The 17,663-nt window shown below is 51.6% G+C and overlaps 1 protein-coding gene across 1 annotated transcript in view; it reads right to left on the bottom strand.

The window, feature by feature from the left end:
• Positions 1-17,663, bottom strand: part of SAMD4A (sterile alpha motif domain containing 4A) — a 98,557-nt gene that overhangs the window by 6,850 nt on the left and 74,044 nt on the right. Inside the window, exons 3-5 of the mRNA XM_009322939.1 lie at positions 6,790-7,053; positions 1,065-1,174; positions 325-411 (exon numbers count right to left, since the gene is read on the bottom strand). Coding sequence (XP_009321214.1) covers positions 325-411; positions 1,065-1,174; positions 6,790-7,053 — 461 coding nt within the window. The remainder of the gene's footprint in view (positions 1-324; positions 412-1,064; positions 1,175-6,789; positions 7,054-17,663) is intronic.

Raw genomic sequence — 17,663 nt, forward strand, 5'->3', positions numbered from 1 at the left:
TGGGATGGTGCCCTCCAACACCTGGAGCTCAGGTGTTTCCGAGCACCCTGGAGCTGGGCAGGGCTTGTACCGGTGCTGCAGTACATCCATCCCAGCTGCGCGAGTGCCAGAGATGGATTAGGACCCACTCCGCAAAATACAGCCCCAAATAAAACCTGCATCTGGTACAGAAGTGTTTGAGACCACATTCAGATGCGGCGAGGCCGGCAACAGATTTCTCTGCAAAAGAACCCAGCAACACACGTGACTGAAGAGTTCTTCACCCCAGAATTAATTCCTGGCTTCTTGAAAAAGAGGAAATACAAAGTGGTTGCGGTTACTCACCCTTTCTAAAGATTTGAGCAGGTTTTGTCTTTCTTTTAGCTTTTGGATACTGATGACTATTTTGTGTCTTGCGCCTTTGGTAACGTTCTGCAAAAAACAGCACAAAACCTGGCGTTAACATTTCCACAGGACAGCTGGGTCAGCCCAAATCCTTCCTCCCCTGAACGAAAAGGGCTGCTATGAATTAATCAAATGTCTGAGTGCAGGGATTAGCACGGGACATACATAGAAAATCACTTAGAGACTTGCTGAAGATAGAGTTTTCCAGCTAGTCTGTCCCTCCCCGGTACATCTCAAACAGTGAAAGCAAAGGTGCTGACTGGCCCTCTTCATCCCGAGGATAATGCAGAGGTAAATCTGAAAGCGGGGTCACTTTCAAAGGTTAACAAGGCAACTGACCACCAAAGCCCCACTGACTTTAAACGAGTTGGGTACTGCAGAATCTGCCCCTGAAACTCCTAAACTTAATCCCAACCGGACAAAAGCCCAAGCTCCCAGTGATGGGACTTCCATGATGGAAACTCCAGTAAGAAATCTGGGACAAGGCCTTTTTCAGGTACAATGCGGGTTTTTTCACTCCCCAAGACCCAATTTTCCTTTCTCTGCTTGCTCTCCAACCACCTGCGGGCAAAACGCCTTCCACGGGAAGACACAAAAAGAGGTGTTGGAGGCATCTCATCTACCGACCGCACAAGAGTCGGGACCGCAGCTGACCCCTTTAAGACCGACGTGGGACATACTTGTGCCTCGAGCTGGCATTCGGTGAGGGCCATCATCTCCTCGTACGTCATCTGCGAGAAGAGGGCGGCGTACTTGTGCAGCCGGAGGCTCTTCAGCCAGGCTGGGACATCTGCAGCACAAAGGTAAGGAGATGAGAGCTCCCGTTGAGCTCATGGCACTGCTTAACCACGCGCGATAGCATCAACAGCAACACAAGGAGCTGATTAGGTGCCATCCGCCATCCCACCGGTGCTTCAGACACCTTACTGAACTTCACGGACCTTTTGGAGGGCATAGTGCTATGGATACGGATGGTAGGAGGAACCGGCCCCCAGATGAGGACACGTCCTCAGAAGTCGGGTTTCTGCGGCTGAGCCGACGGGAATTAGCCCACAGGGAGCCGGCGCTGCGCCACTGCACGGGCAAGCTCCTCTCTGCCCTTTTCCTGAGAACATGGGAACCACTGAAGCTAACAGCGTGGTCGAGCTTAGGACGAGCAAATGGCTGTTTTGCAGATGGCAGACACTGATTTATGGCGTGAAGGAAGATGGTATGTGCCGAAAATTTAAATGGCTGCTTAAAGAGAAATAAAGAGAATTTTTTTTGAGCGTGGAAAAATGACATGCCATCGAAAATGGTCCCACAACCCGTTTCAGAAGGGTGACTTGGGACCTCAAAATGCACCAACTGAAACGACTTCTTCCTTCCCAGTCGTTATCTGCAGTGTAGCACCTCTGTGCCCGGCTGGATGGGTACCCCAAAATACTTTTATCCTCCTGACATCAATGTGGTTTCACAGGGAGGGACCTGGGAGGGGAATCCTTCCTCTGCAACATGCAAAACCCCACCAGACCTCATGATGGGATGCCCTCCATGGATGAGGCAATGGGATACGAGCCTCCCCTGCTCCAGCCTGCTCAGCAGCTACTCGGGGTTTTGCAGGTTTGGGGGGCCCGTGGTGACACCCCATAAGGGAGGGGGGGGCCCTGCAGATATCTGGGCTGCAGCACAACACCGTGCCCATGATGATGCTTTTGCTTTGTATCCTAAAGGCTTCAGACGTTGTGCCAAATTGGGACCCGCTTTATTTAGCACCTACAACCGACAATAGCTCTGTCTTAGCCTACTGAGCTCACGCGCTCCGCTCCCAGCAACACCCTTGTCCATTAGTCCTTGTCCCCTTCCCCACCAGCGAGACACCCGGGAGCCCCGTCTCAACCCACGCCGGGATGCAGCAACAATGAAAAACCAGTGTTTCAGTCCCAAACAGCACCAAACCCCACACCTTGAATGGAGAGAGCAGGTGGGGGCTCAGGAAATGTCTCTTTTGGGGCTAAATACCAGTTAGCAGCGACACCTTCCCTTTCTTTGATTGTTCCCAAGTCGATGCAAGGGGCATGTGTCGAGCGGGTGGTGGACCCCACATCCCATGGCAGGCAAGGGCTGATGGTGCAGGAGAGCCCGAGGGGAAGGAGTGACGGCTGGCAGCGAGGCTGCGCCGACGGTGTTCCTCTGCCCCACGTGCCCACCGAGGCGGGAGAAGGAATGGGGGCTTGCACCGTTTTCGGGAAGGATTTCTACCCGCTACGTGCTGCTGCTGCCGGGCTGGGGCTGCTGTGGGCGCTGGTGCTCTGCTCACCACCAGCATGAGGACAACCTTCATGGACACCTCCAATAACCTTCATTAACGTCGCCAACCTCAAAGGTTTTCTAGGCTGCTCCGACTGCAAAGTGTGAGGCCAGACTTGCTTCGGAAAGGGATGAGACAATGCGAGGAGGACAGTCCCACTGCCGGGACATCCGTGGTGTGGGTGGTCTCTGTCCAGAAAGCCCCATGCTGCTGAGTGCCAGATGCAAGTCAAGGATCAGTGCACACCTCTTCCCGAAAACACCTCGTTGCTGGAGGGGACGGGGCAAGAGGGTGGGTCCCCTAAGGCAGTTCTTATATCTGCCAGAAGTCTCCTGCTGCCCACTGCCCGGGCTGACCCCAAACCCCGCTCGCATCCAAGCAGAGGTGACACAAATGGCTCCAAAATACCGCTTTTTGCTCACATGCTCTGACACACATCAGGATTCGCTTTCAGTGAAGTTCCTCAAATGCTGCACAGAAAGAGATCAACCCCACACCAAACACGGGGGCAAAGCAGTTACCGAGCACAGACGGGCTAAACTTTGCTGTTTTCTAAAAGTCCCAACATGCAACAGACCTCAACAGTCCTAAAACCCGCTACCCGAGGCCTCTTAAATCAATCGATCTGCTTAAAAAAATTAAAAGCTATTAGCAGAAAGCCCATTAAAAGCTGTTAGCAGAAAGCCCTCTCTCTCCAGCACAGGTGGGGAGCGCAGGGACTGGCAACCTCGAATCTCAACTTCATTTTAACACAAAACCACCTCGTTTTAGCAACGACACGTTAAAAGTCTGCCTGATCCCACGTCCCCTGGGGACATCTGCCTTTGGCGCACGTCCGTGCCAATGGCAAAGCCCATGGGGATATTTTCAGACAAGAGGTGCAACTTTACATAGATGTTAAATCTTGTAGAAAACCCATCTCCAACCTTTGCAGAGGGGTCAGAGCGCAGGAGCAGCTCTTCTCTCCCTTTGCATCAACCTCCCTGGCCCAACTCCTAATTTTGGGGAGTTACGATGGTCCTGGAGCCCCTCTGGCAGCGGGGACGACAATCCCGGGAGTGGGCTGGGGAGAAGGAGCCACCCCAGCACAGAGGGACGGTGGTGGGGCTTTCCCCTTTCTCATGGGGAAGAGGCAACCAGGAGGTGCAAGGTCACCTAAGGCGATTTCATGGTCCTTGGAAAGTCAAACTTCCTAACGATCCCCACGGAGCACCGAGCCGCCCGCCCACGGAGCTACTCTTTAATCACCAATTTCCAGGGGCTAATTGCTAAGTCATGGCACGGCTGTCAGAAACACCGTGTCTGATGTGAGCAGCAAACCGAGGACTTTCATGCTGCGCACAGACATTGTCCCCTATATACATTAAACGCCGGAGTTCAGCCGGCACACGTCTATCCGGGTGCTGGCATGGAAATTTAGAAGAAATTTAGAAGGAAAACAATTCACCCTGCCGTATATATATATATACAGGCCAATGTACACACAGGATGTCCTCAGAAGTGCCCTTATGGCACACCATGCTAAGCCACGGAAACCCCCAGCTCTACTCAAACCCTCTTCCCGGTGCACCCCAAGCCGTGCCCCGGGAAGGGATGGACGGACAGGCGGATGGGCTCTGCAGGGAACAAAGTGTCCGTGTCTCCCCCTGGAGAAACCAGGGGCCGGGAAAAAGCCAAAGGGCACTTTACCTTCAGCACGAAGAGAGCTGGAAAGGAGAGAAACGGGTGACATTAGGGGAGATGAACTGCTGCTAAGCCACATCAGACGGGGGTCTGTCGTGGGTCTGGTTTCCCCACTACCCTCCTGGATGCCGTGGAGTGTGTTAAAGAAGGAGCAAGCTGACCGGAGGTGCGGGTGACACCAAGCCACCAAGAGCCTGCAGGCGCTCGGGGAGACGTGGCTGCAATTCAGAGAAGGGACTCGGCAAACCGAGCAAACGGTCTGGATGAAATAAGATGCAACCCAATAAAAATGCACGAAGTTGTGCGTTTCTGGAGGAACAAGAAACAGCACGAACCAAGGGCAGGGAACGGGCAGTCCTTTTTTTTTTTTTTTGCAGAAAAGCTGTGGGGATACAATGGGTCATACGCAGCCCGCGGTGGTGTGTTATTTGAGGACGATGAGCTATATAGCCACAGGAATGCTGTCTGCACGGCAAGCAAGTCCCTGCTCTGCTCACGAGTCCAGTTTTGGGCAACACACCTTCAATAAAATACAGACTCTCTGGAAAAAACCCGGCGGAGAGAAGCAAGAACAACCCCAAGTTCAGAAAACACCATCTGGGAAGAAACTGGATTGGTTCAGTCTGAAGAAAATACAGCGGAGGGGGGAGGACACGACAGTCGTAGACACCAGAGGCTGTAGACATCTGTTTCGCATGTCCCCGGACAGCGGGACAAAAGCAAACTGGCTGACTCAGCAATGGGGAGAATCAGGTTTAGATGTTTGCAAACCTTCCTCCAGAGAAGGAGGATGCTCGGGAAGGGATGGCCCGAGGAAGGGCAGCCATCTCCCCCGGGGGGGCTGCATGCAGCAGCAACGGGCTGCCTTAATATGGGGCGTTTATTTAATTGATTATTGCTCGTGGACAGCCTGGGCAATAGCGCCTTTGGGTTTTGCAGATTTGGCCACACAGATCGATTGCGTTGCACTGGGAAGTTTCTATCCACGCAGGTCCCGGAGCTGCAGCTGTGGATCACAGCAAGCCAAGCTCCCCGCGGTCTCCTCCCCAGTCCCATCTGCAGAAACCTGGATAAATGTAATGTTAAACAGACCCCTCCGCGCCACCAGCTCCCGAAAAGGGTCTCCTTGATCTGACAGACTGCAGGATCCGGCCCCAGGCACAGAAAGCCTTCATGCTGATGGCAGCTCAGTCTTCAACACGCTCACGGTGATCCCTCCGAGCCTGCCTGCCTGCCTGCCGGTCCTCCACAAGGTCATGCAGGCAGCGAGAGCCACAGGTACGCAGAGCCTGCGGCACCGCTGGAGACAAAACGCTCCCTGGCTGCGCTACCTGATTAGGTGTTCGTTAGCAAGCGGAGCCACTGAGAAGCAAAGCCGGGCTCTGCGAGGCCGTCACGCTCAGAAAACTCTCCCGTCGCATCTACAGCCCATCGCCCCCAGCCCAGGGCAACGCTACGGTGCAAAGTCCAGCCAGGGAGAGGGCTGAGCCCCGAGCATCTGTCTCCCGGGGGAACTGTGAGGGGGTTTTTCATGCATTTATTTCATGCACGTCAAAGTCATACAGTGCCAAGTCAAACACAATTCCACGTCGCAGAGATTTATACGTATCTAGATTTGTCCGTAATTAGAATGAAATCAGACCTTGTGACTATTTAAAAAATACGATTGTTTCCTCACTCTGTTGCATCATCGGTCTTTACACAATAGAGTTGCCTTGCATCAATGAAAATTGCAGTTGTTTAAATCAGTCTCTGATAGCTGCGGGTTCATTTTCAGTCATTTTGTCTGTTCACTGGAATATACAGCCTGTGTGTTTGCCAGGTTTTTATCTATTTATTCCTCTACAGCCTGAAGTTTGCTCTCCATCTTTGACTGCAGCAATAGGGTTTCGTTTCTGCCTTGTTTACCAACAGGATCACGTATATTTATTGCTGAGAGTCTCTATATTTATACACAGGATAAATTCACTGCAAACAAGTATCCTAAGCCAAAACTTCCCCAAATACTTGGTGGGTCTCAAACACCGCAATGGTAAATCACAGGTGGCTTGCTAAACCTATGCTAAGCTATTTTACACCGTAATAAAAAAGCCAACAGAGAAAAGAGCACCACTTGCAGCCAAAAGCCACAGGCTATGGAAAAAATCCAGCTTTTTGGAAAGCTGGCAGCTTGCAGGATTCTGGGGCAAAACCAGCCCACCGTCACCCAACTGTAAGACGTCAGATCAGGACCAGCCGCTGCTTAGAAGAAAACCTAACTTCCTCCCCTAAACCAAAATTCCTACGCCGGGAAGAAAACGCTGAAAGGCCCCGTTTGGTTAGGAGGACTCTCGCCCAAAACCACCAACCGAGCCCCGCGCTGCCGGGAAAACGGCTTTTCCCCTCCTGCCTCTGGGTGCTGGGGCGGGGGAGGCGTCTGGTTTTTCACTCACCTTTCATCCCACTCCCTTCCTCCTGGAATGTGTTACGAGCGGAAGGCTGATCTTCTAAATGTTCACTCCCACCACTTCCCGAAGAGGCTACACTGCTTTGTGGAGACAGGGGGGCATGATCGGAAGGGATGCACTGGGGTCCTCTAGCTCGTAAGTCCTCATGAGACATCCATCCATGTCCTAGAGGTTGGTTTGGCACATTCATGGGTGGGGTAAGGGACACAGAGCGTTTCAAAGGGCTGTGGTGTGTCTGGCCTGAGAGAACTGAAAAAAAAATAAAATCAAAGAGGTTATTCCCCCCTCGCGGCCCGGGATGCAGCAGAGTCCCCCGAAAAAAATTAAATGAAATCGTAAAATGCGTGGTGGTTGGCCACGGTGCCTCGCTGATGGCTTCGCGGGGCCCGCGGCTACCTGAACCCTACCCTGAGCTCTCAGCGCTGCCTCCCAGGAAGCAAAGGGGATGGGAGTACCTGCAACGAGATGGCGTTACACGAGCTACATCGGGTTGCTTAAGGAAAGGTGTTGCGTGGATTGCATCTCTAGGGAAAAAAAAAAACCCCAACGAGCAGCTCTGGAGGTTTTCCCCGTTGCGGAGTCATGTACCGACAGCAAACCTGAGCACGGGACCGTGCTGGATGCTTGGCTGGTGTCTCTCATCAACCCTGGAGCCTGGGCGGTCATCTCCCTTGCAGGGAAGGCACTGCTGCTATTGCAGGTGTAATGGGAATTTCCAAGTGACTACACTGAGGCCATGAAACTCGCCCCGCTAAAATCATCCGGACCCGTATCTTTCTGGGAAAGGCATAAAAAGCCCCGGGATGGGAATGTCCTCAGACAAGATCCAGGGGAAGCTTCTCTGTCTCTCCCTTTGGGCTAGGACTTGGCTTATGCCCCGAAGCACGAGCATTTACACGTCTGCCTAAGGTCATCGCGGAGGTACTTATCATCCATAGAAATGTCTAAGCCTTGTGGAATCCTACCAAGATCCTGCACTCAGCTGAGCATCCCAGCTCAGCCACCCGTCAGGTGCGCTTCCAAGCACACACCTTTTAACCCTCCACAAAAGCAAACACCCAAAGACGTGGTAACAATACACCCACGACAAAGAGGTGAGGCTGAGTCCCCCGAAAAAACTTATCTTTGGAAAGCTTTGGATTTGTTTTTCCATGTGCTTGTATTTCCTGGCTGAGACTGTGAAACCATCAAGTTCAATTTGTTTTTAACAAATAACTTTAACACCGCTAGGAAAAGAGCGATGCACCGGCTCCTGTCATTTGGAGTTATTTCTCAAGAAAGGCTTTACAATGGGTGGGTATTTACTTGCCTTTCAGTCAAGTACAGGAATACGTCTTATGTAGGCATTAAAGTATTAAAAAAACCCACTTTTTTGGTAGAAGTGCAGCAACTTGAATAGATTTTTAAATGAACTTTTTACTGAATGGTCTCCATTTTTCACTGCTCTTCTTCCATACTGTCTCATCATTTTTTGTCATCTCCTTAAAGATTTAGATATCTTTTTCTCAGGTCTGTTGGTTAGTAGGGGTAATACATGCTATTCAGAGGAAAAGATGGATATGGACAAACTATCTTTGTTTCCTGTAATGAAAAACATATGAAAAGATCGGTCTGTTGGATTAACAAAATTCACATTCCATCATTCACAAAGTCACTAAACTGCTGGTTAAACCATAAATGCAGTTATTGTATTTTAATGTACGGACTTAGGACGTAAAACACTTGTTTCATCTTTTATTGCAGTTACTCTCAGTGAAATTAGTTGAACTTCATGGGGGCTGTTTGATAACTGAGACCAAAAAAATCTCTGGATTTAGCCGTCGCTCAGCCGAGCCGTGTCTCATCGCCCGCTGGGGTAACCGGGACAAGTTCTGGATCCAGCGCTATGGAAAGATCCTTTCTGGTTTGCACCAAACCCAAGCCAACGCTGCCATTTTCAAGGTGCCCCTGGGTATAGATGTGGGGTTCACATCGTGACGGCGAACAGAACATCTGCACTGGTCTGTTAGCAAGGACTCACTTCTAGAGACAAGAGCAAATTCTGCAGAAAGACACTCATTTCTCAAAATTAGCGGCTGTAAGCTTCGCTGCAGGGTAGATGAAATGAAAAGCAGATTTTCTGCTCCAGGGGAATCTGAGGGCAGAGGGGTTGAAATGACCTTTCAGCCCATACGAAACTGAAGCAAAAACCTTTCAATTTTTCTTTCAAAATCAAGTTTCTTAACTCTGTACAAAACCTGGGGGAAAGCCATCGTTCACGTTGCTTTTCCTCCTGAAGCACCAAAGCACTAAAGCTCCCTAACCCCCTTTTTTGCATTGGTAGGAGTTCACCCAAAACCACTCACGGCTCCTCCACGTGTTTTATTTCCTAATATAAACGAGCCTCGGTGGAAAACCCCCAGCCAGGTGTACTGTGCTGTAAAAGTTAAGCTGGGTTTAATTTCCAGCTGAAGTCTGGGGGAAAACCCGCCATCAAAGCCATCTCTGCTGACCAGAAGCAGAATGAAAATGAGCAAGTAGCGGCGTTACAAAAGGAGGGGAGAGAAAAACACCAGAGCTCATTTGCGTTTATTAAGCACCTGTAAAAAGCAGCCGGTGCCACGCGCAGCTGAGGGATGAGGCCAAAAACCTGCGGATTTCTGCAACGTCTAAATTGTTCCTATCTCTGAACGCGTTTTCTTCTACCAGCACGTAACGCTAACACCACGCTGCGCAGGGAAGCAAGGGGATGGCTTACGGTGAAGAATTTGTTCCCTTCCCATTGAATAACTATAGAAACATCTTCCAGAAGTCTCCTGGCAGAAAAGGATGTCAATGAGGAGCCAGGATTGTTTTCAGAGCGGTGTTACGTTTCCTAAAGTTGTGATGGATCTTGATGGGGAAATAGATGGATTTAAGGGAGTCTTGGCCAAGCTATTTCAGCTCTTGGCTTTGCAGTTGTACCCCAAAAGCAGCACCATAATGGGGCTCTGTGGATGTCACATCACCCTCCCAGGAGAAAAAAATATTCAGCATTAAAAAAAAATAAGTATGGGGGGAAATACGGAGAAAAACTGATAAATCAGTTGAAATGCATCACCGGGGCTGAGCACCGCAGCGGCACCGCCCAGAGCCCCTTCTGTGCCTGCTGCTCCCAGCCGCGGTCGCACGGCCGGGGGCATAGAAGCCACCCCAAATTCGTTGTAGGAAAAATTCTGGTTTAGGAAATATTTGTGCCCTTTGAATGAACGACAGATGCAGGGGAATGGGCAAGGAGGAGAGGAGCTAATTGCCCCCTTTTAGGAGGCGAAGGGCTGCTCTGTTAGTCCTCCCTCTTACAGGGTGTACGCAGCAGCTGGTACCCTGCAGCCATCCTCTCCCCACCAAAATCTTGCAAACAAGAGGATATTTTTGGCTTACATCCAGCCCAGATTCCTTCCTGAGCAGCAATACCCTTGCAAACTGCTGCTCTTCCATCTTAGTTTTACGTCCCCTAATTAGAAGCCAGCGTCGGCTGGAGGAGAAATAATGAACTCCACAGGATGGCCACGAACAATTAGAAATCATCCAGTACAACTTATAAAAATTAGTTCCACTTCTTTCCCTGAGATAACGCAACGCTGGAGTCCAACAGACCATGTTTTACTAAACCACAAGCATTTTTACTGAACTATGAGTCAATTCACACAACTTCACGAGATGCGGTAGGGATAATTCCTCTGCAAAGGATGATGCCAGCAGAAAAAGTCACCAGCTCTTTGAAACCACCCCAGCTACTCTTGGTACTGGACATAGGTTAAGAGCTCTTAGCACTGGCCTAACTTTAGGCTCCGCTTAAGCCTTTCTGCCTCTAACAGACACCGGTGAGCAACACGGTTTCTTGTAAACCCTCTTACCAGTTGCCATCAGCACTCAGGCTTCAAAATGCTGCGGACCCCGGGATGGCACCTGCCTGGCGTGCACACCCCCCTCTCTCTTTCTTAATTTGTAACCCTCAGAAAGGGGATTAACAAAGGTGCGTATTTATTAATGCTGCTGCTTGTGTTCACGTCCTCAGTTTCTTGAAATAGAGGATGTAGCTAATGATTTTCAAAGCGTCAGTTTAGTGGAGGTCCTTCCCTGCTTTTGACAATCCTGTGTGCTTTTTGGATGGTCCAAGGTGAACCCCAGGGTTGCCGACGGCCGAGCTGGGACAAGTCAGTTATTCAGTCTCTTGCTAAAATAAATGGTCCGCGTGTGCTTTAACTTCATCAGAAGAAAACCAAGTGTGAGTTTATAACGTTACGCTCAAGCCTCTTTTTTTTTTTTTTTTTTAATTACAAAAATATCAAGCTTTAATTTAAAAAGGAAATCTAACATATTCTTCTAGGGTAAGATAAGCTTCCAGGAGGTGGCCAGAGGCACGCCTGCCTTTCTGAGTGCCGCGGCGATGCGAGCCGGACAAACAAAGAGAGGAAACCACCACTCTGAAGTGCAAGCCACGCTGGCACACAGGTCCCCCACAACTTGTAAGTGTGTCCCACTTCTGGTTCAGAAGTGTTTTCCTGCCAGCCGCAGGCTCATTTAGGCGGTGCAAGAACCATCCGCTCCCCCGGGACACACCGGTCACTCTGCAAAGGCACTGCCTGGTCCGGCTCCTTCTACCCGGGTATCCGATGGGACGGGGGCCAGAGCACATCACGGTCCTCCTCACGATAAGCAGGCTGGCTATCGCCTCTTCGCTCCGCCATCGCGGCTCTGAACGGCCGTAGGGGTTGTGCTCAGCCCGCGCCAGGCCGTGTTCCTTTGCAAGAAAGCTCCTCGTGGCCTCCAGATCGGGGTCAGCTGCAACCGAGCAGACGCTGCTAAATATAACACCTTTGAGATGAGCTTGGGATGTTTTGCATCCTAGGGAAAAAAGTGATAAATAACCTGGAGCCAACAGGGCTGAGACGTATGAGGTGTTGCCGAAGCGCTCTCAGGCTTCAAACCAAGCTCGGCTTGATATTCCCAGGGGGAAAAAAAATTAAGAGGATGGAGAAGGAGTGATGGCGATGACGCAACCGTCCCGGCGTGCAGGGCTCCTCGTCGCGGGAGGCGGATGCAGACCGCGCTGCTGCAGGGACGGAGCACCAAGGAGCCTCCCTGTGGGGCCACCACCTCCCCGGGCAAAACCGGCTTCATCACGGACCACACGCTAGCTGGGCTGGCAGGCACGGCAACGTGCTTAGAGAAACTCTGAGCCTGCAAGTGCTTTCCCTGCGAAGCCCTGGGCTTTGTTGTTTGGTTTTTTTTTTCCTCCTCTCTTCCTTTTTGAAGTGGTGTTGCCTATTTTGGTAGGCAAGGGCTAATTTCAAGAGGGTTTTTGTTCGCTGAAGACCATGTGGAACAGCGTCAGACGTTTGTGTTGTGGTTTCTCAGGGTTTTGGGCCAATTTTTCAGCCTGAGAAGGAAAAAGCCACCCATTCCTGTAATTAGAGCTGAGGAACTGGGCTCTGCAGGCAGACCTTCCTCCAAGCGGCGTGCGACGGCCGACGAGGTGCTCGCTTTCCTGCTGCCCCAGCACACCCTTCACTAAACCTGGCTTAAAGTGCTGCAAAAGCCCTTGACAAGACGCACGGGGGACTGACGTGAGCGTTTCCACCAAGAGCCAGACCCGTTGCTGGCTACAGAGCCGCGTTCGGACCGTCTCCGGTCCCGGTGTGCCCTCCACCGCTGCACGGTCCCCACTGGGTCCCCGACACCCAGAGGACCTTTACAACAACCTCACAACCCTTTATACCAGCGCACAGTCCATACTGCAGATTACAACTCAGAATAACGGCCTCCCCATGGCTGGAGAAAGGAAAAAGCGCTGCAAGGTGCATGCTGGACTCTTTGGGAGATTTTTTTTTTGTTGTTTTTAGTCTAAAACGGGCACTTCTTGGCTGCAAAGCTGGTTACGGTGCCTCCTCAGGTAATGTCTGATCATCTACAATTCCTTTCCTGGTCTGTAGGCACCTGGAGCAGCAGCTTGACCCCAATTTGCTATAGGAAGCGGGGATGTTTTTAATCCACTGAGGCCACACGGCCTCTTGTGCAGCCCAGAGGCACCCCCACGGGGGGGGGAATACCGAGCAGCTCCTGCAATCCCCCTCGCAAAGCAACCGCCAAGTTCAATTCAGTCCTCTCCTCCGCCTCCCCCTTGCTACCCCGGTCACGAAGCACGGTCCCCTCCAGGAAGGCTCCCCCACGCTGGCAGACCAACGCTCGCGGCTTTTCCAGCGTTTTTGTGCCGAGGACCCTTGGAAACAGCCGCCGGTGGGTCACGCTGCCCGGCTGGCACCCAGCCTCCTTCCTGGGCACCTCATTCACCCGCTCTCCATGCCGCCGCAGGCAGCTCCAGCGTGGCCGAAGCACAACCTGATGGAACATTTTTCGGCTCAACATCCCCTAGCCCTTGGAGCCTTTTCTTTGTGCCTTTTTTTTTTTTTCCTCCCCGGGTTTTGTGGCTGTGACTTTAACTGTGTTCGTACGGTGCCGGATAAACCATGTCCTTGCTTCTGAATCAGGCGCTGATATAAGCCATGGGGAGTGAAACCAAGGGTCCTAAATGCAAGCAGCCACCGGGCAGGGGAAAAAAAAAATATAAGCAGAGCGCTGCCTCAAGCAGAGAAATTAGGAAGAAGCATAGACTGCAGAAAAGCCTGTCAAGCAAACTCCTTTAAAAAAAATGATGTTTTTAAACACAGTTTCCTGTTCAAGAAACTGGACAGAGAAACAATAACCCGTTTGTTGCTGCTCTCTCCAAGCAGCGCATGTGAGGCCCCATCCAGGCTCAGCCGGGGAAGGGGACGTCTCTGCTGACCACAGAGGGTTTTGCGAGCCCCTGCGTGGCACGAGCACACGTGGATCCACTGTTTGGCTCCGGCAGGAATTGCCGTTATTGTTATTTACTCGTTTGTGTGGCAGCAGGAGCGGGGCTGCATCTAAAACATTGGAACAGGCTGCCCAGGGAAGTGGTTGAGTCCCCATCCCTGGAAGTATTTAAAAGACGTGTAGATGCGGCGCTGAGGGACATGGTTTAGTGGGCATGGGGGTGTTGGGTTGACGGTTGGACTCGATGATCTTGGAGGTCTCTTCCAACCTTAATGATTCTATGATTCTATGATTCTATAAAGACGTGTCAATGCAGCTCTTGGTGGCTTCAGCAATCCGACTTCTGGAAGGAAGCCCAGCTCGTCTCGCTGAGGAGCAGGAGCTCGGGAGCTGCTTTCGAGGTCCTTGCGTGGGGCTTCCCACCAGAGCACCTGGCAAGGTGGGAGCAAGACAGACCCGACCGCGATTTAACTCGCGGACAAAAGGACGCGCAAAACGGCGTCCGTGTCGGGAGGTGGGAATTGGTGTCGGGGATGGAGGATTAGAGGCGTGTTGCAAGAAGGCGCTGCCCTAAACCACGCTGCTCTCTGGGTAAATGCAACACCCTGATCTCCAGGCCAATAAATGTGGTTTCTCTCATACATTTATACACAAACCTCAGAAAAAACAGTGTTTGCCCCTGGGGAATCCCGGTCCGTTAATAACAAAGCTGCTGTGCTGAACCAAGCCTCCGTAAATATTCCAGAATGCACTGATTTTTTGCTACGGGCTCCCGGGGGAAATTCCTCCCCTGCTCACGGATCAAGCCAGATGAATGGCGCTGGGATGCAGCAACTCTCCTTCCTACAGTCCTTTTCCACCCAGAAGAGATGTCCAAGAGCATCTGCTCCACTCAAGCAACAGCCAGCGCTCCCCACCGCCTCCACCAGCTGCTAATAAGATTCCTGGTCTGAGGAGCATCTGCCTGCTGAGACCGCCAACAGCATCGGCTTCTACCACACCTTACACTTCAGACGGAGAAACCCCTCTATCATCAGTGACAATCATTTCAGGAGGCCAAGCTGGAAGACGTACATCCTTTACGTAGCAATGTGCGACCTGTGGGAAACTGGGAGTAAGAAAAGAAGGGTCTTAAGCCAGTCGAATGGAAGGGGCGAATGCGAAACCTCTGGAATTGCCCGAAGAAATTGGGATCCAGTAATCCCTAGAGTCATTAAAAATCTGTGGAGTGAGTGCAGGGAGACAGCACGCCTTTAGGAGTGACAAAATACAGGAGGACAACGTGCGCCTTACATGATGTACGTCCCACAATCGTCACCCCACCATCACCAGGGAAATTTCACCCAGAAAGAAACAGGACTTTGCTACAGCACTGTAGCCTTTTCCATCCTCACCGACTTATCTGGGATTTTCTCCTCCCTTGTCTCTTTTTACCCACTTTCACTCATTCAAAAAAGCCATTTAGTCCTCCTCTCCTGTAGGCACCATGGCCCAGATTTCGCAAGACGAATTCCTCTGCATTTCAGCCTGATCGGCTTCCTCTGGCCTCCAGCTTTCACACCCCGCCTCAAGCACCCTCCGTCTGAGGTGGCGATGTCTTATTCCTTCTCCTCTATCTTCTTCTTCCAAGAGCATGAAATCTTACCAGCTCCAGGAGAGAAGAAAAGCCTGTTGGGTCTCTGAGGCCACCGAGGGGCAAAGGCAGTATCCAGTTCCCCACATGAGAAGATGCAAAAGATACTGCCCAGCAGGGACACCTCTGACTCCCCGTATTGCCCCAAATACCGAGCTCTGCAACGCTCCCCAACAGTCCCCAGCACCAATGGGATAGCCACGGCTGCTATCGTAAAACATCTATTAATTCTTTCCCATTATTGCTCCAAATTAACTCAGCTCAGCTTTCCACCTCCTCTACATACCGACAGCATATGCATCCTAAAAATCTGCCCTCATCATCCTCCAAAACATTCCCGATTGCTCAGATATTGCCTTGCATTCGAGTTATGACACAGATCTCTGCGCCAGCTAACATGAGACTATATTGCTCAGCAAACCAGGGGGGGACGACACTATGGTTACAAGAAAATATCAAGTGCAGAGCAACCAGCCTCGAATAAAATTGCATAACGAACGCGAACAGCAAACTTGAAGGGAAAATAAAATAGAATACAAAATTCAGCTTCAAGGCTGCCAAAACCGAGCCATTGATTACAGCGCATTTGATCCATTTGCATGCAGAGAGCTCTGCTTTGGAGCCGAGATGGAAACAGAGTCTTAATATAGCTGGAGAGAAAATATCCTTCTTGCACTCTCCTAACTGCACTTTGATAGGAAGCAGCCACAGAGCAGATGGTGCCTATATATAATCACCAGACCTATTATCCCAGCCTCTTTTAGTAATTTGAAGGATGTGATAACCACAAGGAGAGCGGCAAATATTCCCCCTCCCTCCCTCCCTCCCCCCTGCTAAGAAAAAAAAAAAAAAAAGAAAAAAAAAAGAGGAAGCTATAATTATGGTAACGATTAAAAGAATTTCCAAATGAAGTAAATAACTATTTTGTGCACTGCTCCTTTAAACCAGAAGTCAAAAGTTAATTAAATAGCAGCATGTTACTGAGTCAGGCGAACACAGCAAGTCCCCGTGCAACGCCGCAGCCAGGAGGGAGACTGGAGTCGCTTCAGATGAATCCAAACCCCAGCGCTCCCTTCCCTCCCCGCTGCCCTCCTGCCATTTCTCTGCAGCTGCTCTTTGATGGCGGGGGGGAAGGAGAGCTCATCTGTCTCCATTTCTTTACTTGCCAGAGCCTAGAGTTGCACGGTTCCAAAGGATGAGCCACGGCGGAGAGGCGATTCTCTCCGGGGGTTTCTCGCCCCATGAAGATGCTCAGGAAAAATCACAAAACTGATTTTTATGATGTTGCGAGGGAAGGCTGGGGAAAGGTGGGGTCGGGAGGCTGTCACGGAGGAGCAACAAGGGTTTTAGGGGGGGGTCTGCACGCCTCTGCCAGCATGGACCCTCCCTCCCCTTCTGTGGCTGCCTGCTAGGCACCCCAAAAGTGCCTGCTGCCAACTAGGGGTGAGTTGGTGAGAGCAATCCCTCGCTGTAGGCAGCTGGAGGCATTACTCAACAGGCACTTTACGGATATGTTAATAGTGGAGCCGCTGAGGAGCATCCCTGGGTACCCGGCTCCCAGTCGGTGCCCCTGGCCACGTGCCGACAGTGGCTCCGGCGGCAATGCAAACTGCAGACGGTTTCTGTGCCGCTTCCAGGTCAGAAGCGTGATTCATTGCCGACAGGAATCCCAAGGACCGTAGGATAACGCACAAACCCATCGCTGCTGCTTCTTAACGCCCCTCCCCAAGACACCCGGGTTGCTGTAAGGGAAGTGGAGGCGGCGTCAGAGTCGCAAGCTTCAAGCTCCCCCCACCCCGACCTGCAGGTCGAGGACGGCGTCCTACCCCCCACTGCCAATGGACAAGCAACGTGCTAACAGCCGTGCAAAACCAGGGCACGCTGACCCTGCCCTGAGCGCTTACGGTCGGTGATTGCACCAGGATGTCACAAGCCGAGAGGGTGGGAGCCCCCCCGGGTGCCACTGGAATAGAGGTTCCCAAATGAGGTGGCCTCATTCCAGCCAGGGAGCTGCGGAGCCATCGCTCTGTGCGTAGGGTACGTGAATTTGGGAGCGGTGCCCTGTAAGGAGATGTGCGGGTACATGCAAGGGTCAAACCTTGCGTGTACCAGGTTTGGAGGAAGCAATGGAGTGGTCCCAGAGGATGCATGTGTGACATGCCCTCTTCAGGGAGGGCTGGCCCAGTGCTCCCCCTCCTCTTCACTGGCCACCCAGACCAACCACCCCCCCCCTTCACCGCTTCCCTAACAAGGGGGCTGTTTGCTAGGGCTACGGCAGGCCGGATTACACGGATTATTTAAGTGCCTAGAAGCATCGTTTGGTGTCGCGGGGCTGGTTTAGGAGCACCCGCGCGGGTCTGTACCTACCAGCAACCAAAAGCAACCGGTGACATCCACGCCTGCTTACCTG

Source organism: Pygoscelis adeliae, unplaced genomic scaffold (assembly GCF_000699105.1).
Source record: "Pygoscelis adeliae isolate BGI_AS28 unplaced genomic scaffold, ASM69910v1 Scaffold314, whole genome shotgun sequence".
NCBI lineage: Eukaryota > Metazoa > Chordata > Aves > Sphenisciformes > Spheniscidae > Pygoscelis > Pygoscelis adeliae.